This window comes from Belonocnema kinseyi, chromosome 7 (assembly GCF_010883055.1).
Source record: "Belonocnema kinseyi isolate 2016_QV_RU_SX_M_011 chromosome 7, B_treatae_v1, whole genome shotgun sequence".
NCBI classification, from domain to species: Eukaryota; Metazoa; Arthropoda; class Insecta; order Hymenoptera; family Cynipidae; genus Belonocnema; species Belonocnema kinseyi.
Window position 1 is genome coordinate 94,345,233 of NC_046663.1, and position 24,132 is coordinate 94,369,364.

The 24,132-nt window shown below is 31.0% G+C and overlaps 1 protein-coding gene across 1 annotated transcript in view; it reads right to left on the bottom strand.

The window, feature by feature from the left end:
- LOC117176558 (putative fatty acyl-CoA reductase CG5065) overlaps positions 1–24,132 on the bottom strand; it is a 61,013-nt gene that overhangs the window by 16,371 nt on the left and 20,510 nt on the right. Inside the window, exons 3-4 of the mRNA XM_033366813.1 lie at positions 12,212–12,465; positions 9,509–9,847 (exon numbers count right to left, since the gene is read on the bottom strand). Of these exons, the coding sequence (XP_033222704.1) occupies positions 9,509–9,847; positions 12,212–12,465 (593 nt within the window). The remainder of the gene's footprint in view (positions 1–9,508; positions 9,848–12,211; positions 12,466–24,132) is intronic.

A 24,132-nucleotide genomic window follows, 5' to 3' on the forward strand; every position in this document is an offset into this window, starting at 1 on the left:
AGGACGTTTACTATGTAGTCATAGGGAATATAATGCTCGAGATCGTGCGCTGATTGGCCAAAGGCTTTGAGACTCAGAAGACGTGCGCAAAATATAGGTATAACCTAATTCTGAAAAAAGGTTATGTTCCCCAGGATTGAACGCGTATTTGAAATAAATAATTAGTTGCGAATTAAAAAAATTAACAAAACATTAAAATTGTTCACAAATACATTCGGGACGTACATTAAGTAGTTTCTTAAAAATTAGAGTTGGTTTTTACTAATGTAACGGTACGTGAGCGATATATGACGTTTGAAAAGTGTCTAAATCTGTTTCTACTTTGAACTTAATTAACCCTCACATCACAAAGTGGGGTGTTTAGAGACTGTAAGGCCCTATTTTCGCGCATGAGCTAGGCCTAGAGCGTCTCAGGGGAGTAGGGTCATACTACAGATGTTTAGAGAAGCAATAATATGAATTTTTACTGTGCTATTTGGAATATGTGATTCGTATCTTTTTCATGTTTTTAAGTACCTTTGTATGCTGTTTCTTATGCTAATGTTTATGTAACTGCATTTTTTTGGTCAATATATTATTAACGTTACTGCAAGAAGTTACTTCATCATTTATTATCCTTTATGAAATATATTCTGTGTTACGGACTGTGTAAATAGCCTTTGTGTTTCCTACAGCTGAAAAAATCTAAGAAATTGAATTTTTTCGTTATAATTTAGCAGAAAATGATTGAAAAAGTCCTTTGAATAATTGTATAATTTTGTGAAATACCTTAGAAACAATATTATACCATAAATCATTCGTAATGTGTTTCAAAATGACGGATGTGGAGACACCCCATTTTGTGGTAAATGAGACTCTGTCTCACCTTGTGGTGTGAGGGTTAATTAAATAAAGTTAATATCTGCAGGTTGCACGCAATTAATTGGTGATAAAATCTGTTGTTTTACTTATTGAATTAAATATGAGAATCAAACGCTTTTGACTAACTGCAACGAAAATTGTAATCCGTATAATTATACAAATTGCAATGATATGAATCTGAGATTCAAATGACGATAGGTAAGAAGGTAAGCTGGGTGTCCAGCGACCTTGAAAATTTCATCTCAGCTACTATAGAATTTTAAAGCATACATCTTTTGTGATATTTAACTTTGAAATTATAAAAATTATTAGCTGGAATGTTCAATATTAACTCAGCTTAATGGCCATATAACGCAATTTTTAAGAGTTTCACCAACTCGGATTTTTTGGGTATAAACCATATTACTAAACATTACTAATGATTTCAAAATGTATCAAAGATTTAAAAATATTTAAAAGGATTTTGAACATTTTATGAAGGCGTGTATATCAGATTTTAAATATTTCTTAATTGAAATTGAACCTGTATGCTCCCATAAACTTATCATCTGTCTTTTGGAAAGCTTAAAGGTTTATCCGCAAATCGTTAGGTGCATAGAGAGATTGACGACGCTTTGGAAAACCAGATTTATTATCTTATCTGGAAAAAATCGTGTGACAACTAACAAGGTCACCTTTCAGAGAGGTGTCTTTCAGGGCAACACCATGAGCCCACACCTCTTTTGCCTTACATTATTGCCACTATCTATAGCACTTCTCTATTCCGACGGGTACTTGTGCGGCAAACCTGCAGATCGAAAGTACAAGGTCACTCATGTATTTTACATGGACGATCTTAAGATCTATGCTAAAAACAAATAGCAACTACATCTAGCTCTAGGGATTGTCGAACGATATACTAAGGAAATTGGAATGGAATTTGGGTTAGGTAAATGCGCCAAAGTTTATTTGAAGCAAGGAAAACTTAATGGCATCCCTGAAGATCCTGAGCTCGTTGATAGAAGCGCTATACGACACATTGGCGCTGGAGAGACTTATACATACCTGGGCGTGCCACAGAGCCGCATTTAGGATGTGACATCTATAAAGGATACACTCTGAAGGAACAAAGTATCTGCAACGAACATGCTTGTCGTCCCGGTAGTACTCTATTCATTTGGAGTAGTTCCATGGACGAAGAACGAGCTCAGATCCCTTGATATCGGCACAAGAAAGGTTATGTACATGAACCAAAGCATGCATCTTAAGTCTTCTGTTCCGCGACAGTACATCTCACGCCGTCAAGGTAGTAGCGGAATATTGAGTCTTGAATGTCTTTACAACAAGGTTATTCTGGGTACAGCACATAGACACATAGCACATAGCCTGACATGGTTCTTCTTGATTTCAAGAAGCAAACCATGTTCGTTATTGAATTTTTGGCACCAGCTGACAAAAACATCATAGCCAGGGAGAATGAAAAGAAAGAGAGGTATAGAGACCTTATAAGGGAGTTGTAGCGATTGTACCCGGAATATTCTGTTAAACTAATCGTCTTTATCATCGGCGCTCTTGGAGGTGCCAAGCTTTCACTCGTTAATAGCCTGAAAAGCATCCCTGCGTGTTAACAATATGCTAAAACACTTGCGGGAAAAATGCAGAAGGCGGTAGTCCTTGGATCGCTCCGTATTCTCAGGGTGCACGAAACTTTTGCCGGATCGTCGTGTTGATTCCGTTATACTGTAACAACCTATCTCACGGTCGTGAGACATGGTTGTGGCTAAAATTTTACCGCGATTTCGCTGGGAGCCGGTGCAATTTTTCAGATTAGCACCCGCTCCCGGCGAAATCCTGCGGTTGTCCTTATGACGAATTTTTAATATATATGTATGTATATACATACATACATAATTTAGAAGTTAAAAAACGGTAAGTCTGCTCAGTAGACCGTATGTATAAAGTTTAAATCATAAATAAAACATTGGAAATGAGCAGATTCAGTTTATGGAAAAACAACAAAAGTAGCAATAAAACGTTGAATAACCACATTTTTTTAAAAGAATGCGCATTTTTTAAAACGTGACAATGAAATTTCGATTTCAAATTCGAGTGCGAAGCACGATATACTTGATGAGAATGTGTTCGTTAAAGCCGAAGGATCTTTCTCAAAAGAGAATTCACAATTACCAAGGTAATGTTATCGATACTTTCACCTTTAGTTTTATAAAGTTTGTGCAGAAAGATCGAGCGCGCAGCGCGAGGTAAATACAATATCGAGCGCGAAGCGCGAGAACCAACAGTCGCGCGCCCTAGGCGCGATCTAACTTGCGAGCGATTCTATTTTAAAAAGCATATCTTAAAGTACATTACATAATTTTTGTGTGCAAAAATATTTAATACCGGCGGCGCGGGACAAGTTTGAACGCTTGGGGTGAAGAACACCCGTTGTGCCATTTACGTAATAAAAAGGAATAGTACTAGTTAAGGGTTGAATGACATTGAAGGATTTACAAAAATTTTCACAAAATTTTAAAGAATTTCTGAAGAAATTAAAAGATTTCATAGGACCCTTAAATTTTTAGGATATTTTAAAAGAATCGAGTGGATTTTATGAGGTTTTAGAGGATTTCAATCATTTTAAGGTATTTTAAAAGCTCTTAAAGAATTTTAACAAATTATCCAGGATTTCAGGAAATATCAGGTATCATCGAAAGTCATAGGATTTTATCATATTTTCATGGATTTAAAAAAATGTACTCACAGAATTGAGGGATTTCACAGAATTTCAAACATTTCAAGGTATTTCCAAAGATTTCAAAGAATTAGAAAGATTTTAATTCACTTAAAAATATTCAAAGGAATTATAAATTGATTTCAATAATTTAAAGAGGTTTCAATGAATATTAAAGATTTTATCATAGGTTTTAGAATACCAAACAATTTTAATGGCATCAATAAATTTGAAGTGATTCCAAACGATTTTCAAGATTTTAGGAAATTTTTTTAAATTCCAAGGAACTTTCAAGAGCTCTAAAAAATGTCGAGGGATTTCAGAAGATTTTAAATATTTTAAGATATTTTACAAGATCCTAAGGAATTTTAAATTAATTTCAGTAATTTATAGGGATTAAAAAAGATTTAAAATATGTAGGGTATTTTAAAAGATTCCAAGACATTTTCAAAAGCTTGCAAAAGTTTCAGAGGACTTCAAATATTTTAAGGAATTTAAAAAGATTATGAGAAATTTTCCAATCGATTTCATTAAATTGGAAGGGATTTCAAAGAATTAGAAAAAAATTAGAGTACTTTAAATCATTCCAAGGCATTTTCAAAGATTTATAAAATTTAAAAGGAATTTAAGGGATTTGAAAAAATTTTCATCATGTTGTAAAGATTTTCCTAGAATTTTGGAAGATGTTGAACGATCTACGGGACCTCTAAGGTTTAAAGATATTCTTAAAGTGAAAGAGATTTTACAATATTTCCGAGGATTTCATTGATTTCAAGGTATTTTAATCAAGTTTCTAGGGTTTGAAATAGAGTTTCACAGGATTTTATAATACTTTCATTGATTGCTAACAATTTATTCACAAAAAATGAGAGATTTCATAGGGTTTTAAATATTTTCAAGTTTTTTTTAATTCATGTGAATTCGCCCTGTATTTTAATTAATTTATCCTGAATTCTTCTAAATTCACTCAATTAATTGGATTTTTAAAAAAATGTTTAGTTTTTGTTTCATTTATCTTAAAAGCTTTTGAAATTCACCTTGAATTTTTAAGTATTTCAGCAAATTCTACTGAAGTCCCTTTAATTAACCTGAACTCATTTTAAACTTATTGAATTAAATGCACTTTTTCATATTTTCGAATTTTTTAAATTAAATTTTTTTTTCAATTTATCTTCAATTATTATAAAATTTATCGGATCTTTCTCATTTCCTTTCAGTTCCTCTTAATTCATTCCAATTTTACTGAAATCACTTGCATTTTTTCCTTTTTATTTAAATTCTTTTGAATTCAACTTGAATTCTTTTGAAGTCTTAGGAATTGAATTCTTTATCAATAGTCAGGGAAAATAAAAAAATAGTCAAGGTCATTCCGATTAACCAAATATCATTATTGTGTTCAATTAAGAATTAAGCATAACTCACTCGGTTCTAGTTTAGTTATACTGTCGAGGATCAAGGAATTCACGTGAGAAAAGTGAGCAAGGAAAGTGTAGGAGGAGTTATAGTAAATGGGGAGGTATACATTTTAGATAAATCTAGAATTCCCATGTGGCTTATTCAAGCAGAAAGTTGGTGCCGCAACACTGCTCTGACACAGGTAGTTGATCAATCTTTAGTAATCATCCCAGGTGAAGAGCTTCACAAAGTCATCACAAGTCATTGATCACAAAAGCATACGTAGACTGACTGATAATCCTGTAACAAGATTTACTCTAATCACATCCACATAGTAAGATTAGAGGGTTGCACCGACAGACTTTTGGCCGGCGGCTGCGATTTGAACAATTTTAATTGTCGGCGGGCGGCGCACTGCTTTCTTTCCTACTAGGCGGCGGCGGGGCGGGTTGTCGGTCTATTATAATATTTTTATTGACATACAGCTTGGAAAATATAAAAATATGTAGGAACAAATAATCCATTTCCATTACAAGATATTTATTTAAATCCGTTTACTTTAATTCTTAATTGGTTACCGGAATTTCCACAATCAATCAAAAGCCACCGGATCACTCAGCGGGTAGAAAGCCGTTACCATGTAAATATATCTAAGATTACGTCGGCGCGCCAAGACGCCGCCGCGCCAACAGCGCTGAATACGAATCAGCCGCGGCGTGGTTTTGCAACAAGATGACCGGCGGCATGACGCGGCGGCGCAACCGTCTAAATAAGATCCATACTCTCTGCTCTAATAAGCTCTAATACGTAAAGCTCTCCACGAGGACCCATTAGTATACATGGTCGTTCGTTTTAGGCTTCTCTCACTCCACTGACACTCTTTATCATGCCATACAACTTTAGCTTCCTTTACGTCCATATATCTTTTCATACAAGTTCTTTTGTTTCTATGGTTCTTTATATTTTGTCGCTTTAGAGCCCCATTTACACATTCTCACCATTTCTTCCGAGGTCTTCCTCAAGGTATGATACCATTCACTTTGCTTAAATATACTTGTTTCGTCAATCATTCTACTTTCATTCCCTCAAAATGACCAATCCATCTTAACAAATGTTTAGCATGCAGGAAGTAATCCATTCCAAAACCGTGGTAAAAAGCAGTTATAAAAAGACTTGTTATAGTTGCAGCGGTTGCGCGCTTGAAGCAAGATTGCTTTTTCTAGCTGTTACACGCTTTATTATGAGTTGGCGCTTATCAGACTGATTATGAGTAGTGAATAGTGATTGCACAAACTCGAAATTACCAGTTACCACAAATGACGGAAAAATTACCATTAATTATTATATTGGATACCTGGAATTTCCGTACATTTATCAATTTTCCATGAATTTCCGAAAATTTTGGGAGTTTTTGTATTTGTTCCAAAAAGCTTTGAATACCTTAAATTTCTGGAAATTTTTTGGAATTCATAAAGGACCTCGCACAAAAAAAAGTCATTATTGGTCTAAGTCCATTTTGAGGAATTTCTTTCCCAAGCGAGCCTATGATTTTTTTCGTTGAAAGGGGATTTATAACTAAGAATTTGAAAATAATCTCATTGGTGTTAATTCACATTATAAATTTTTTTGGAAAAATGCACTTGTTTATTTACAATGCGCGATTGAACATTTCCGCATCATTTGAATAACAATTTATTCTTTCGTAAACTATTTATGAAAAATTGATGAAAATTTTATCCGACGGTCAAAAATAAATGGAATAAATAATAAGATTCTCAGTATCGTGATATTTGTTATGTTTGGTAATTTAGATCATTTTTAATAAACAAATGTGGACTTTGCCCTCTTCTACACAAGGAATTTGAAACTGTTTTCAAGTAGCAAGAAGTCTGAACGCTTAAGGGCATGCTCTTCGTGACCACGTGACCAAACTAGTCCCCGGTTATGAGCATTTTTTTTGTGTTAACTGTGTCCACACGGATTGAGCTATCGTGTTTAAAATTGGACAGATTAAATAAAAAGCACTAAAGAACGTTTGTATGCATCAATATGTTGAGAGTTTTAAAGAAAGTTTATTTATAAATCGATGTACTAGGATATTACCATTCGAGTTATAGCACTTTGCAGATAATTTTTGGTTTGATGCATTTCGATTTGTTGGTTCCCTTATATGGAATACTGGCACCAATTTTGGACTGAATCGTCTAAACCTTAAAAAAAATTAATGTAAGCAATAAAATTTGCACATTCGTTGCATAGAATGATTTTCATTTTTTTGGACCTAAAAATAAAAGATAAATTTCAAATTGGAAACATAGCAACACCAGAAATGTGATCAAATTTACTCTTCAGAGTTTTCCAACCAACTTCCATAATTTTTGACGTCTTATTTTTGACGTTGAATGTATCAGCTGATAACTATTGTTGACAGTGAACCAACCAGCGGAGCTCAGCGTCGGACGCGCCTTGTCTTTTGAAATCCACAAGAATATATAACCATTAAAAAATTTTAATTATTTTCTGAAGATGAACATTTCTCAAGATGGGACTTGGACGGATTTTCGAGTATCAAATTCTAAGATGTTCCTCGATTTTTTTAAATCGAGGCATCTACTTTATCGACGTTAAAAGTGTTTTTCCTATTTCTATAGTATTTCACTTGAAAACTTTCTTTGTAATTATACACATTTTGATGTATACAAACGTTCCTTAGTCCTTTCGGTATAACTTCCTAAATCCTGAACACGATATGTCAATCTGTATGGACGTAGTGAGGACCAAAATAAATGAAAATCATTTCATTCTCCACACCAAAATTTTATGAATGAACTTAGTCACGTGATCTCGACTTTATCAACGTTCAAAGTTTCTTTTTCTCTCCGCTAGAATTTGTTAAAAATGCTCCAAAAATAATAATAGGTTTCGTGTATGCAGATACTTATTTGTTGGTTTGCAACGAATGTGCAAATTTTATTGCTTACATTAATTTTTTTAAGGTTTAGACGATTTAGTCCAAAATTGCTGTCAGTGCTCAATATACGCGAACCCAAAAATCCGAAATGCATCAAACCAAAAATTATGTGTAAAGTGCTATAACTCGAATAGTAATATCCTATTTCATCGATTTATAAATAAACTTTCTTTAAAACTATAAACATATTGCTGTATAAAAACGTTCTTTAGTGCTTTTTATTTAATCTGTCAAATTTTAAACACGATATCTCAATCCGTGTAGACACAGTGAACACCAAAAAAATGCTCATATCCGGGGACTAGTTTGGTCACTTGGTCACGAAGAGCATGCCCTTAAGATTCAGAAACCGTTTGAACTTTTGTTGTGCTCGCTCTTTCGTTCAATGATAAATAATATTGTCTAGCACCACGCACCGCCTGCTGCGGTTACTTTCAACCTAAAAAATCGTAGACTCACTTGGAAAATTTCTACTTAGTAGGCAGATGTAACTCTTGTGATGTTTACAGTACTTGCCATCAGCTCATCTTCGGTTCGTCTGAGGCTCGTCTCAGGCTCGTTTACACATGTGTAGAATATTGCCGGGGCAGACTTGCGTCTAGTTAGGGCATTGTCTAGACCGTGTAATCTAGACAGAATTTTCAGTCTCGAATCGGGTGCTCGTTAACGCTTGAGGACCAATAGATTTTCTAAGTGTCTCATTATAATATTTTTTTTTGTATTTTCAAAAATATGTAGGTTCTTTAAAACTATCAAAAATGAACTATAAAAAGAAGGAATTTATTTCCTCATCATCTAGTCAGTCTTATCGGGCACCAATCGGGTGCTGGCTAGTATATCAGGATTAAAAGTATAACTTTTTAATCTAAATATTTCTGCTTATTGTCAATGATATCCAGAATTTAAAAGTACGAAAAAATGTAAAATAATTCTTAAACCGTCTAAAATAGATTTTCATAATACCGACTGACCAGCGATAGATTAGGCCCTCCAGACCAGCTTTTGACGATAGAAAAAACGTTTCTTTTCTACTCAGTGCTATTAGACTTTCTTGATAATGCCACATTAGTGGTCAGGATAGTAAGATAGGCCCCGAATACTTCCCCGATAATTTTCTACTCGGGCAGCTTGCATCCGACTTGCCTACAACTCTCCTTCGATTCGCCTCTGGCTCGTACAATAAACTTCACACTCGTGTGGAAGTGCCTACTTTCCGCACTTGTAGCACAATATACTATTATGTCCTATGATAAATATTCTCTCACTTTTCTTATATAAGGAAGTTTTTCTTATTCAAATGATTGTTTAAATTTTTGTTAAACTTAATAGTTGGAAAATTTCGTAGAAAATTCTTATTAATGAAGTATAGTCGTCCTATAAATACTAATTGTTTCCAGTGTTCGACTAATTTTATTTTGTAGTAAAATTTTTATTTTGTCAATAGAAAAATGATGTCAAGAATTTTTCTTTAAATTGTCATGAACAAAATATGTAAATTGCTTAAAGTTTTGATATCTTAATTCTATAAGAACCCTGATATTATCTGGTATGTAAATATTGTAGATACTTACGGGAATTTATACTTTGCATTGGTTAATTTTCTCAAAAAATCAATTACATAAGCAGGGCCCATATGAAAAATATACATCACTAAAGTATGGCGCAAATAGCTTGACCTCGGTCGAATTTCTGGATACCATAGTACATTTCTACAAGGATGCTCTCTCGAGCATTTCGTCACTACCTTGCAATATTCGCGATAAGTGGTTGGATTCACTGAACTTGACGTGCAGTGAAATATGTGCATTTGCGTAGGATTTCGGACAGCATAAAGTGCTGATGCTAAAATAGTTGATACTACCATATCGACTGGTATAAAATCTTGCAGATAATTAGGATTAGCCTGAAATCTGAATTTTTACATTTTATTACATTTTCCTTTAACAATCATTGTTTGCAACTTTGAAAGAATTTTTTTAGAAAATTTACAAATATTTCAAATAGAGTATCCTCTAAAATAAATAACTACATTAAATCAAATATATAGTAGTAACTAATATAAGAGTAAATACTTTTAAGTGATGTTTCATAACTAACCAGATTTGTATTCAACAAAAGATTGTTGAAAAACGAAATTGCCGTTGGGGCAACAAGGTGGCCGTAGGTCAGGGAAGACTTCGAAACCAGGGAAAATTCAGGCATTTTGAAAAAAATCTTGCAGGAGTAAGGGGATTTCTAGAGGAGATACTTCAAGTAGCTGTCAATGATAATAAATTTAAAATGATTAAATTTGACTTTGAAATTGTTTAATTCCATTTATGTATAAAAGGTTCAATATTAAAAACATTACCAGCCACCTTCATAATATTCTTGCTCGTAATTAATTTGACTTGTAATTGTACTGCGTTTTTCAGTTGCTTCCTCCGGAAGATTATATTTTGAGTACCGAAATTTTATTATTTGGTTGCGACTTCAATAATTTTGTTAAAAAATATTTTTTTGGGGTTGAACATTCTGATATTTTGGTAGAGGCTCAAACCACTTTGTCAAAAAAAATCATTTTTTTGTTAAGTATTCATAATTTTAGTTGAAAATTTCACTGGTTTGTACAAAAATCGTTTTTTTGGCTGGAAATGTATATTTACAACTGAAAATTTAACTATTTCAGTTTAAGATTCATCATTTTAGTTGAAAATTTAACTTCTTGGTTAAAAGTTAAACTACTCAGTTAAGAGCTAATTTTTTGGTTGAAAATCAATTTTTTGAACTGATAATGTAAATTTTACATGTTTTACTGAAAGTTAATCTTTTTTTAGTTAAAAACTCGTCTTTATTATAGAAAACTAATCTTTTTGGTTTGAAATTGCGATGTTCGGGTTGAAAATTCAACTCTTACAGAAAATGCATCTTTTGGCGTAAAAGATCGATAATTTGGTTGAACTTTTTTCTCTTCATTGAGTGAAAAAAAATGTTGTAGAAAATTTGTCTTTTTAGTTGGAAAATTCAACTACTTTGTTAAAAAAATATTTTTGTTGTTGAAAACTAATCTTCTTGTTTGAAAATTCGTCTTTTTTGCTAATAATTCTTATTTGCATGCTGAAAATGAAACTATTTGTTTGGAAAGTTAACTATTTCGTTGCAAATTTAATTATTTTGCTGAAAATATAATTTCTTTTTCCCAATTTAAGTCTTTCTTTGAAAATGAAACTCCATATTTTGTTGAATATTTTTTTGTCGAATTATCATTTATTATATTTTTTGTTAAAACTTCAACTTTTCGGATTTAAAATTTATTATTTGCTAGAAGTTTAATCTTTTTTGTTTGCAAAATCGATAATTTGATTCCAAATTTATTTTCGTAGGGAGTAAATTCCAGTATTAGGTGACTGATTCAACCATTTTGTTCAAAATTCAAGTATTTTGTTAAAAAGTAAAAGTTAATCTGTTTTCTTATAAATTCAATTCCTTGGTTGAAAATGCAATTTTTGGTGGATTACGTTCAAGATTTTTTGTTCGAAAATTTAACCCTTCAGTTGAAAATTCACCTTTGTAGGTTGCAAATTCAACAATTCAATTAGTTTGTTGAAACTTAAACAATTTTGTTAAAAGGTATTCTTTCTTTGGTTACAAATTTAACTGCTTTGTTGAAAATTCGTTCTTTTTGAATGAACATTTATCTTTTGTGGAAGAAAAGTCATCGGTTTTGGTGGGTAAATATATAAATAAATGTAGAATTCCTTAATTTGAATTTGTTTTATTAAATTAAATTGTTTTATTAAAAACACCACAAGCTTAAAATTCTGGTCTTTGAATATTAAGGTTAAGGAAAATGAAAAATTGTACATGGAGAAATGAGGGAATTTTGAAAATGAGGATTTTCGGCCACCCTGGACAAAAAAAGTTGGTTTTTATTTAAACTAAACCTTTCAGTTTTTAATCCACGAATAACATTCTGGATGCAAGTTGGCTTGAAGATTTTAATGTCTTATTCTACATTGTTCGTATAATAGAGCAAAAAAAGCTAGTTGCTTAATAAGAGAGAGTTGTCATTATATGATGTATGTCAAGGAAATTGCAGTTATTTCGCATAATTTTAGTTTCCAGACGTGATGTGATATCTGTACGTTAGCTTTAATTGTATTGTTAAGTATGATATTTTTTTAAAAACTTTAGAAAATAAGAAAAAAGATGGAAACTTTCAGTAGCGCTGAATTTTTTCTTAAAATTATTTGATTCTACAGATTTCGTATGGTTTTGATAGTAATTAAACTTACGTGCGAAATAGACCTTTGGAAACTCCTGCTATAAGTCCGCAGGCTCCACTATTGACATTGTCTACCCATCCTGCAATTGGTTCTTTCCACGAGTTTAGAACAATTCCTGGTCTTACAATAGACAATGCAAGTCCTTCCTTTTCCCTAGACATCAAATGTTCAGCCATTTGTTTTGTCAATGTGTATGTGTTTGGATGATTTCCAAGAAATTCAAAAGTTCTTTTTGCAATTTCCTCCTTTGATAAATTTTTCGTCTAAAAAGTATGTAGAAAACAAATAAAACTGATTATTACATATATCTAAGAATGAAAACTATTTAGAAAAAATTTATCTTACAATTACTTTCATACAATATTTCACAATATTGGACGCAAGTAGACGCCCGAAATTCGGAATTGTCAACGTTGAAAATTCCAGTTGTACAAATGTACAATTTCAAAGATTTTCCAAATTTGTTGTTTAAGTTTCTATTTTCTATACAGTTTCAGTGTGTAATGCTCCTATTGTATTTAAAATTGTCTCATTTTGAGCGCTTTTAATTTTAAATTACACATACTTGAACGAAGTATATTTTTACTTATACACGGAGAGAAATTTCGGGAGATTAATTTATATCACTGTTCCTTGATTTAATCATTCTTGAACGCAAGAACGAAGATCTCGAAACCCTTGCTTTTAATGCATAGGTCTCGAAATTTCAGGCATTAGCGACAGTCTTTTTCTATCAGGCCTCGAATTCTATGCTTTTAGATCATAGAGTCCGAGACTTTAAAGTACGTAAAAACTGTAGCTCTAAAATCATGCGCTTCCGTGAATTAATCTCTTAAAAATTCTCTCCGTGTACAATTACTCTTGACTTTCAATTATGTAATATTGAAGTTATCCAATTGTTTAAACAGCTAGAAGCTCTTACGCGCGCTACGCGCGTGACCCGATAATTTACTTGTAATTATTGTATTTGGAAATTAATTCAAGAAAATACAACGATAATCATTTTTACTTTAATAACTTCTTTTTATACACGACTTCGCATTGGTACCATATACGAAAAAAGACCGGGTTGTGTATTCGAATTTTGAAAACCCGACTAAACTCGTGAGGTGGTTTTCTGCAGTTTTCCTCTCATCTGACCAAATGTTTAGGCAAATGCGAATACTTTGAGCAAACTCGTATCTAGCTGCATTGTAACTAAACCTTAGAAAAAACTGACCCTATTCGTTGAAAAATAGCCAAATTCTAAACTTTTTATGAAACTTCTTTCAATAATCAATAATTAATAATTCTGGTTAATTTAACCAATAACTTAGAAAATAGTCATCACAAAGACAATCTTAGTTAACTTCGTAAACAAAATTGAATAATAACCCAACTCTCAATATGTTTATGAAATTTTTTTGAATGATTAATAATTATTATAAATTAACAAACTATAACGTGGAAAATTATCATCGAAAGACTTTTTTAGTTCGTTCCGTAAACAAATTATGCTTCTTCCTTGAAAAATAGCCAAACTGTAAATATGTTAATAAACATTTTCAAAATAATTAATAGTTGTAGATTTAGAAAGCAACATAGAAAAGAGTCATCGAATGAACATTCCTAGTTGATTTCAAAAACAAATTAAATCGTAGGATAAACGTGAAACTCTTAATTTTTAAATTAAAATTGTTTAAATAATTAATAGTTCTCGTAAATTTGCAAAGCAATATAGAAAATAATCATCGGATACACATTCTTAGTTGACTCCGTAAACAAATTGATTCGTACAAAAAAGGCCAAACTGTTAATTTTTTAATTAAAACTGTTTAAATAATTAATAGTTCTTGAAAATTTACAAAGAAACCTAGAAAATAGATCGGATAGATATTCTTATTTGGCTTTGAAAACAAATTTATTCGTAGGATGAAGGCCAAACTTTTAATTTTTTCATTAAAATTGTTTATATAATTAATAGTTCTTGTAAATTTGCAAAGCAATATAGAAAAGAGTCATCCGATACACATTCTTAGTTGACTTCGTAAACAAATTTACTTGAGCTCATAGATAAAAGTCACTTTTAGTTCTTTGATCGAAATTGTTTAAATAATTAATAGTTCTTGTAAATTTTCAAAGCGATATAGAAAAGAGTCATCGCATAGACATTCTTAGTTAGCTCCGTAAACAGATTTACTTGTAGAAAAAACGCAAACTCTTCATTTTTTAATTAAAATTGTTCAAATAATAATTAGTTCTTGTAAATTTCCAAAGCAACCTAGAAAAGAGTGATCGGATAGACATTCTTCCTTAACTTCGAAAACAAATTGATTTGTAGGATAAAGGCCAAACTTTGAATTTTTTCATTAAAATTGTTTAAATAATTAATAGTTCTCGTAAATTTGCAAAGCAATATAGAAAATAATCATCGGATACACATTCTTAGTTGACTCCGTAAACAAATTGATTCGTACAAAAAAGGCCAAACTGTTAATTTTTTAATTAAAACTGTTTAAATAATTAATAGTTCTTGAAAATTTACAAAGCAACCTAGAAAATAGTCATCGGATAGACATTCTTATTTGGCTTTGAAAACAAATTCATTCGTAGGATGAAGGCCAAACTTTTAATTTTTTCATTAAAATTGTTTATATAATTAATAGTTCTTATAAATTTGCAAAGCAATATAGAAAAGAGTCATCCGATACACATTCTTAGTTGACTTCGTAAACAAATTTACTTGAGCTCATAGATAAAAGTCACTTTTAGTTCTTTGATCGAAATTGTTTAAATAATTAATAGTTCTTGTAAATTTTCAAAGCGATATAGAAAAGAGTCATCGCATAGACATTCTTAGTTAGCTCCGTAAACAGATTTACTTGTACAAAAAACGCACACTCTTCATTTTTTAATTAAAATTGTTCAAATAATAATTAGTTCTTGTAAATTTCCAAAGCAACCTAGAAAAGAGTGATCGGATAGACATTCTTCCTTAACTTCGAAAACAAATTCATTCGTAGGATGAAGGCCAAACTTTTAATTTTTTCATTAAAATTGTTTATATAATTAATAGTTCTTGTAAATTTGCAAAGCAATATAGAAAAGAGTCATCCGATACACATTCTTAGTTGACTTCGTAAACAAATTTACTTGAACTCATAGAAAAAAGTCACTTTTAGTTCTTTGATCGAAATTGTTTAAATAATTAATAGTTCTTGTAAATTTTCAAAGCGATATAGAAAAGAGTCATCGCATAGACATTCTTAGTTAGCTCCGTAAACAAATTTACTTGTACAAAAAACGCAAACTCTTAATTTTTTAATTAAAGTTGTTCAAATAATAATTAGTTCTTGTAAATTTACAAAGCAACCTAGAAAAGAGTGATCGGATAGACATTATTCGTTAACTTCGAAAACAAATTGATTTGTAGGATAAAGGCCAAATTTTGAATTTTTTCATTAAAATTGTTTATATAATTAATAGTTCTTGGAAATTTGCAAAGCAATATAGAAAAGAGTCATCCGATACACATTGTTAGTTGACTCCGTCAACAAATTTACTTGAAGAACTCGTAGAAAAAAAGTCACTTTTAGTTTTTTGATCGAAATTGTTTAAATAATTAATAGTTTTTGTAAACTTGCAAAGCAAAATAAAAAAGAGTTAATTGACTCCATGAACAAATTAACTCCTAGAAAAAGGGCAAACACTTAATTTTTAAATAAAATTGTTTAAATAATTAATAGTTCTTGTAAATTTTCAAAGCAACATACAATAGAGTCATCGGTTAGACTTTCTTAGTTGATTCCGTAAAAAAATTGACTCGTAGAAACATTGCAAACTCTTAATTTTTTAATTAAACTTGTTTAAATAATTATTAGTTCTTTTACAAAGCAACATGGATATATAACTTGCCTAAAAAAGTTGAATATTTGACGGGGTTTAATATCAAGAAAGTTTAGCTTAATATTCAATTTAATACTAAATACTTCTCAAATTTTGAACCTTTATAGACAAATTACATGTCTTTGGAATCGGAAAAATACGCAGATTCCAAATATATTACTTTCAAATCACTGATTGCAAAATTAAGAATTTTTTAATCTCAAATTTGTTCCCATTTTTCAACAAAGGACCCATGAAAAAAAGGATGGTCTGCCCAAGCTCGCAGGTACCTAACTAGAAAGTAGGCCGTTGGTCAGCCCGGTTTGGGTAGTCTGACTTGGTCAGGAGCATGCCGACGACTGAACTACAGGACTGCAGGATTCTTAAAATTAAAGTAATTTCAAGTTTGTATATTATTTGATTTAAATTTTTGTCTATTTATTGGTGAAGTTTCTAACGAGAAAGATAGTTAAAGTAGGCGATATGCGCCTATAAAAAAAGGTTACGCAGTGATTCTTGCTTTTTTTTATTGCTTATAATTTCATTGCAAGTTTACAAAAAAAATTTAGTTCTTTGTTCGAACGATAGACAAACGAGTGCGTAAGTTACACAGTAATAGCGATTAAATGTAGGTAAAGAAAGAACGGTGATTAAGGGTTAATTGTGTTCAACATGAAAAACTTTCCTTTCAAAAAATTGGTATTCCCTCTATATTTGAATTAATAAAAAGATTGTCACAAATTTGCCTTAACGAATTGTTTGTATGAATTATTAGTTATATGTATTTAATTAAGTTTTTAAAGAATTTTTATTTCAAGTTTCCAAATTTTAAAGTTTCATATGTGATTTTACTCAATTTTTCATACTTATGGTTACAAATGTTCAATTTCTAATATTTTTACTCCCAAAATCTGGATTTATTTAAACATTTTATACTTTAAAATGTTTAGTTTCAAATCTCACGAAACCAACTTTTAAATTTGAATTCTGCAATGTTTTACAATACGGAATCCTCGAAATTTATCCATTTTTTCCAACTCTGTTTCCTGACGATATAACTTTTGATGACTCTAATTTTTCAATTTGGAACATTGGTTTATTTTGGAAGGTTAAAATACATTTAACATAAAAGTGACTGATGAGATTAGGATGTTATAAGTCAATCCAATAGAATGTTTGAAACCTCCTACGATGATATTGTAGGTATACAATTACAAGCGGCCGCTAGCTTTGGAGGTGACAACAGTCACCTCTGGAGGCTTTCTTATTATTATCATTATTATTGTTATATCATTAAACTATTTCCCTTTGGCGGTAGGCGTGAGTCACTCAGTGCAGAAGGGAGTAATGTGAGGAAGGGATATAGAATTGTTACATTGATTACCCCAAGTGAAGATCCTTACAAAGTCGTCTTGCGAGGTCCATGCATTTTTTCATGCAGGCTCTCGTGTTTCTGTGGCTTCTTATGACTCTTCTAACTGGGGTCTCATTCACACATTCTAACCATTCTTTCCTCGGTCTGCCTCTGGGCTCGCTGCCATTTACTTTACCTTGATACACTTGTTTCGTTTTTCGTTCATTTGGCATTCTCTCAATATGCCCGAACCATCTTAACCGATTTCTATCCCATATGTCCACTAGCGTATCTTCTGCTCAACTGTCGAAAATTCTAGAGTAGAACTTTACGTTTAAGTTAGGGCGACTTTATATAGGCTCGTGTGATCTTTTGTGCGTCACAGTGGAATTTTTAATATTGTCGCTCACTCGTAATTGTTGGAAATTATAAATTCATCGTGTAGAGGTAAGTCTAAATATTAAAATACTCAGAACAAGAAGGCATACCTTTTGTTTTGCCAAACTGTTTACCAAATTCCTTAACCTATATTGTGACTATAGCGTGAAAAACTTAGCCGAAAAGTACAATGTTCATGTTTCTACAGTTCGCAAAATTTCTATCTCTCAGCAAATTCTTTCAAAGTTTACATATTCAAAAATTCGGCAATTAAGTCCACTGAAATTCTTTACAACTTGAAATTTTTTAATTTCAAACTTGGAATTTAAGAAACTCTAAATTCGATTCATTATTAAATTACAATTCGTAACCTCTAAAACATTTTCCTTCTCCAGAAAAAATCATAAATCCGATAAGTTTCACTGAAACTTCTACAGTTAAAAATCTAACTGAAAAATGAGAATTTCCGATATTTAGAATGCCCCCCAAAAAGATTTTGTTCCGGCGCCTCTGAAGGGAAGGTACTCTGACACTTCGTGTTCGCTTCCCCTATAGCCCCTAAAATGAGAAGTATCGTAGAGTTTACTGTACTGCAGTTTTTTTAGAGAATGTGGAAGTTGCTTGGATATTAAATAATATAATTTCGAAATACTGCATAGAATGCTAAACATTGTAGTGCATACAAAATAACCGTTGATTCACTGGGAACTACTTCCGCAGTGTTCCAGCCAAAATCCAGCAAAAATGATATTTCTTAAAGATATGTATAAATATAAGGTCTAAGGAAAGTTTGGGTATTAGACAATATTATGTCCCTGGAATATTCTACGCTTGTTTTTAGGAGAATTTTTTTAATTACAGGATTTTATTAAGCCTTATTAAAAAAATCAACATAAATTTGATGAAATATGTGTCAGTTTCATTCGGTAACGTATCCCTTACTACTTGTTTCGAATTTATGTCATTAAATATTTTTTAAGAAAGCTTAAGATTAAATTATTAAATACAAGTATATTTAGAAATAATTACAGAATTATAAAGTAAATCTTTTTTTCGTTTCCAATGAGTGTCTCGAATTATAATCACTTGTTAAATATCTCGGAGTTCTTATGTCATTCGACTTAGAGTTCAATTTCCACATCGAAGTTGATTAATAATTGGCAAAATAACCAATTTTATTGGTTCATAGTTAGAAGAAACATATTTCGAAGGTCAGTTTATGAAGAAAAATGCATAAAAATATGTAATTTTCACTTGTGAAACACATGATTGTTAAGCTATACTCACGTAAAAATATACTTTAAATAGTAATTTATTAAAGAATTTTGTGATCGAGTAACAGAAACTTTATTTTCAGTGAGTGAAGTTAGTGGTTGAAAGGAAAATAATCGATATTCCTATTATTTGTTTTGTTTTTAATAACCTTAAATGAACTGTTTCATTAATTGTATTGTAAAGAAAAACAAAATATATTTTGAATTCTCTTTATGAAGGCTCTAAAAGCCGATCTAATTATTATTATATCAAAAAATATTGTTAATTACTTAAATTTAATATTTATAATTAATTTTTTTTTAAATTGCAATTTTAAATAAATTCCTACTTCTTTATTTCGTTTATTATTATTTTTACACTCATTGTAATTGATTTTAATAGAAGAAAAGGCCTTATGTTGTGAAATTCTTTTCACAAAGAAATTTAAGTGAATAACCCTAACTTTTTCATTTGCATCCATATATTTGTTGTAGGGTAAATGCACCATTACTGAATGTACCGTTTGTCAAGGATCGCCAGATATTTTTGATGATAAATAGTGAATTATAAGAAAAATTAAATCAATATTATAATAATATCGGTACTCTAAACTCTACAAACTATACAAAACTATCAGTATTTAACCAAAAATTCAGTAATTTTTTTTATTTGTATTTAAATGTTTCTAAAACGATTGTATTTAGTATTCATTTAAATAAAACATCGGATAATTGGGGACAACTTTAGCCAAAGCCCTATACGAGGACTCGACTCGATACATGGTGACATCGACATTTTCGTTCATGAACCAATATTATTGATTGTAGATTGCGTGAGCACGTTTTAGGTTGCTTACGTAATATAAAAAATTAAAGTTCATGATTATTTCTATCTATTACAATATTTCAAATATATATTATTTCAGGGATTTGTTAAGCTTGTGAATTACAGCAATAATAATCTTCGCCTTTTTTGAAACAATGAAACAAGAACCTACAAAAACAGAAACAGAGCAAAGTATTTTTATACGTTTTTAAATTTCAATTCTAATTAATATTTTTTATTTTTATTTCTTGCGTGTCAGTAATTAAAATGTATTGTATCATTAAATTCAATAATTAAGGAAATTTCTCCTTTATTTGAATTTTTTGATCAAGTTGCCAATATGCGCCATATACGTATCTACTTTCTAACTTTTTCATGTAGTCCGATCACTTTGGGCGTGAATATCTCAGAGAAGAAAAATGGTTAAAAAACCGTACAGTGCATGTCAATGTGTTTCTTTTCTCGTCAATTGCATGCTTAGCTGTTATTGAGCAAAAGTCTGGTGAGGAACTGTCATCCCTTATTTGCCGAAAAGCACCGAAATTATACACTTGGAGTAGATAAGTCAACTTTTAGAAGCTCCTGTATTGTCAAATTTGACTAGAAAATTTCAATGTTTTTTTATTTATTCTTCAAAGTCCCGTGTAGGAATCCAATCAGGGATCCGGCCGGGTCCCACCTGGATAGCCCCGCTTTTAGCCGGGCGCTGGTCAGGGAATCCGGCCGGGATCCGGCTAAAAACGTCACGGTAAACTGGTCGGATCCCGGCTTCATTACCGGCCGGGATCCGGTCGGGTAATCCGTCCAAAAGGCGGTTAAGAAATGTTGCTTCGGTCGAGAAATTGGTAACTTTTTTTGTCATTTAAGGCTCATCGTAAAGATTACGATGAACTTTAAAAGTTCAAATCAAGTGAACCAATTCTAGCAAGAAAATTGGAGTAGAATTGTATTGCCTGATGATAGAATCCCGTAGCAATTTAAAAGCCACGTGGTGATTTAAGGTTAGGAAGGAAGAAAGTAAAAACTGTATACACAAGACTATATTTTAATTTAAAATAATAATTATTTGCGCACTAAGTGAGGGTTTCAAACTAATCACTGAAATAAGGTTGATTTTAACCATGAGTCTCGATTTTATTTGCGTACTTCGAAGAGACGACGCGACGTGAGTGCAAGGAGCATCCTCGTTCCAGGTGCGAAACTGAAAATTCCTGAGTATCTATGCAGAGTCTGCATTGCAGACAACAGACACAGCAGGCCCTATATATGGCGGTAAATTTGAAATTGTACAGGCTAAACATTGTCTGAATATAGAAAAGTTTATAAAAATTGTATCTTTTCTGTTGTTGCATATAGCAGAATCGATAACTGTTTAATTTAAAATGTTAAATTATTCGAAATTTTTTTTTTTTTTAAGAATTTAAAAAAGCTCATTTTTGTTTCACTGATCTAATAAATCTTTAAATAATAATTTTCAAATAATAATTCATCTAGCATCCATAATCACGTCTTTGATAATATCACGGCTCTTAAAAAATGTGTAATTTCTACAAAAAAATTAACCTGACCAGTGCCCAGCTGGCTCCTGACCATGGGATACAACCAGAGTTGACCCGGCCAGTAACCGGCCGGCCCCGGACCTTGTGATTCGAGAAAAATGTAGCCTGACCGGCTCCCACCCGGTTCGTGACCATAAAACCCAACCAGGAGTAGCCCGGCCGGGATCCGACCAGAAACCTTGTTGTATTAAGGCCAACCGGGGGAATTTCTACACGATGTCTTAAGAACATATATCTTTTTCAAAAAATTAATTATTTTCATAAGCGTGACTATAAAGTGGTTTTCAAGAACAAAAATTATCTTCAGTATTACTGCACCTAGGACAACGAACAAAATGTAAAAAAATATATTAATTTTCTTCTAATACAACCATATAAAAACGTTCGATTAATAATGACGCTGTACAGATGTTTGCTTCATTGAAGTGTATAGCGACACATTCAAGAAACCGGGCGGGCTTCTGGATCATTAGTTATCCTAAGTTCATTGTTTTTATGCAATCTATTTATATGTTGTTAATACTTTTCCTTTTTCAAACAATAGCTGCTTTGGCTCGTCGTGGTAGGTACAGTAGTATTAAAGGTAATTTTCTTTCTTGTAAACTGCTTCATAGTCAGGTTTATATAAAATCTGACATTTTTGAAAAAGATTTGTCATAAATTCTTAAGGCTTTGAAGAATAAATAAATAAGAAATTCGAAATTTTTTAGGCAAATTTTACAATACAGGAATTTCTCAAAGTTGACCTATTTACTCACAGCGCATTATTTCGGTGCTTTCAGGCAAATAAAGGTTGCCAGTTGCTCATCAGATTGTTGCACAATAACCGCTAAGCATTCAATCGACGAAAGAATAAAGACGCATTGACAGGCACTGTACAGTTTTTTTTACTATTTTTCTTATCTGAGATATTTACGCCCAAAATGACCGGCTACATGAAAAAATTACAGAGGAGTGACCTTGAAAACCTTGAAATCCTAGAATTCTCATTGAACTCTTTAATTAATTAAATTTTCGAAGTAATTAAAATCTTTTAGTCCACTATAAAAGAAAAGTCTCCTTTCGAAGAAATTCTTAATGATTTTTTTTAATCATTAAAACCCAGAAATTCCCTTGATTTTTTTATAGAAACCTTGAATATTTTTTGTTTTCATTTATGCTTTGCTTATTATAAAATATTTGTTTTATTAAAATATACAAAGGACATTTTAAACCTAGCAGTCCACTGTAATAGAAATTTGTCGTTTAGAAGACGATTTTCTTCTCGATTTTTTTTATAATCCTAAAATTTGAAAATCTTGAAGTTTTCAGGTAAACCTTCAAATTATTTTAAGAAATTTTTCATTCTATGATTATCAATTATAAAACGTTTATTGTAAGATAATGCGATGATTGATTTAAATCTTGCATTCTGCCGTAAAAGAAACTTCTAGTCCAGAAGAAGAAATTCGTTTTAGTTTTTTATTTAGTCTTGATTAGCTAGAATAATAATCGAATTTTTCATTAAAACCTTGAACTTTAACTCTTTTATTTTTTGTTTATAACACATTTATCTTTTTGAAATGAAAAGACAAATTTAAATCTTTTTGTCTGCTTCTACTGTGAAAAAAACTTCTCCTTTAGAAGATGAAATTTATGTGTGTGTGTGTGTGTGTATAAATATATATATATATATATAGATATATATATATTTCTTTTCTTTTCTTTTCTTTTTCAATATAGATAACCTAATATAGAACCCTCGAATTTTTCATGAAAACCTTGAACTTTAATTATTTTTGTATTCTTTGCTTATAACACATTTATTTGATTAAAATACAAAGTATAATTTCTTAGGCTTCTATAAATATAAATGTTTATAATAATTATGTATATAAATATACATAAAAGAAACTTTTCGCCTAGAATAGTAAATTCTTCTTGGATTTTTTAAAATCCTGAAAACGTTGAATTGGTCATGAAAACCTTGAATTTGAGCTTCTGATTTAGAATAAGAAATTCGTCTTGAATTATGTTTTACATTTTTTAAATCTGGAATTCTTACATTTTCAATGAAAACCTTGAATTTAAATTATTTTTTCAATCTTTGCTAATAAAACATTAATTTTATTTAGATACAATGAGTAATTAAAATCTGTTAGACTTCTATCGAAGAAACTTCTTGTTTAGAAGAAGACATTCTTCTTGATTTTTTTAAAACTTTAAATCCTGGAATTTTTTAGGTTTTCGTGAAAACCTTAAACTATAATTATTTTTTCTTCATTGCTTATAAGAAATTGGATTCATTGAAATGCGAAGTGTAATTTAAATTTTGTAGGCCACTATAAAAAGACACTTTTCGTTTAGAATAAGAAATTCTTCTTGGATTTTTTTACGTACATTCTGAATACGTTAAAATCTGGAATTTTTCACGAAAACCTTGAATTTTTAACTGTTTATTCATTCTTGTCTTATAAATCTTTTATGGTATCTTGATAATCTAGAATTCTTGAATTTTTCATGAAAACCTTGAACTTTAATTAGTTTCTTATTCTTTGCTTATAAAACATTTATTTTATCAATATGCAAAGAGTAATTTAAATCTTTTAGCCTACTATACAAGGTGTGTTCAAAAAATAAGGTGACTTTATGGTTTTCTCAAAAAATATTCATTTATTCCTCAATATTTATGTTGTCCCCTTCAAAGTAATCCCCCT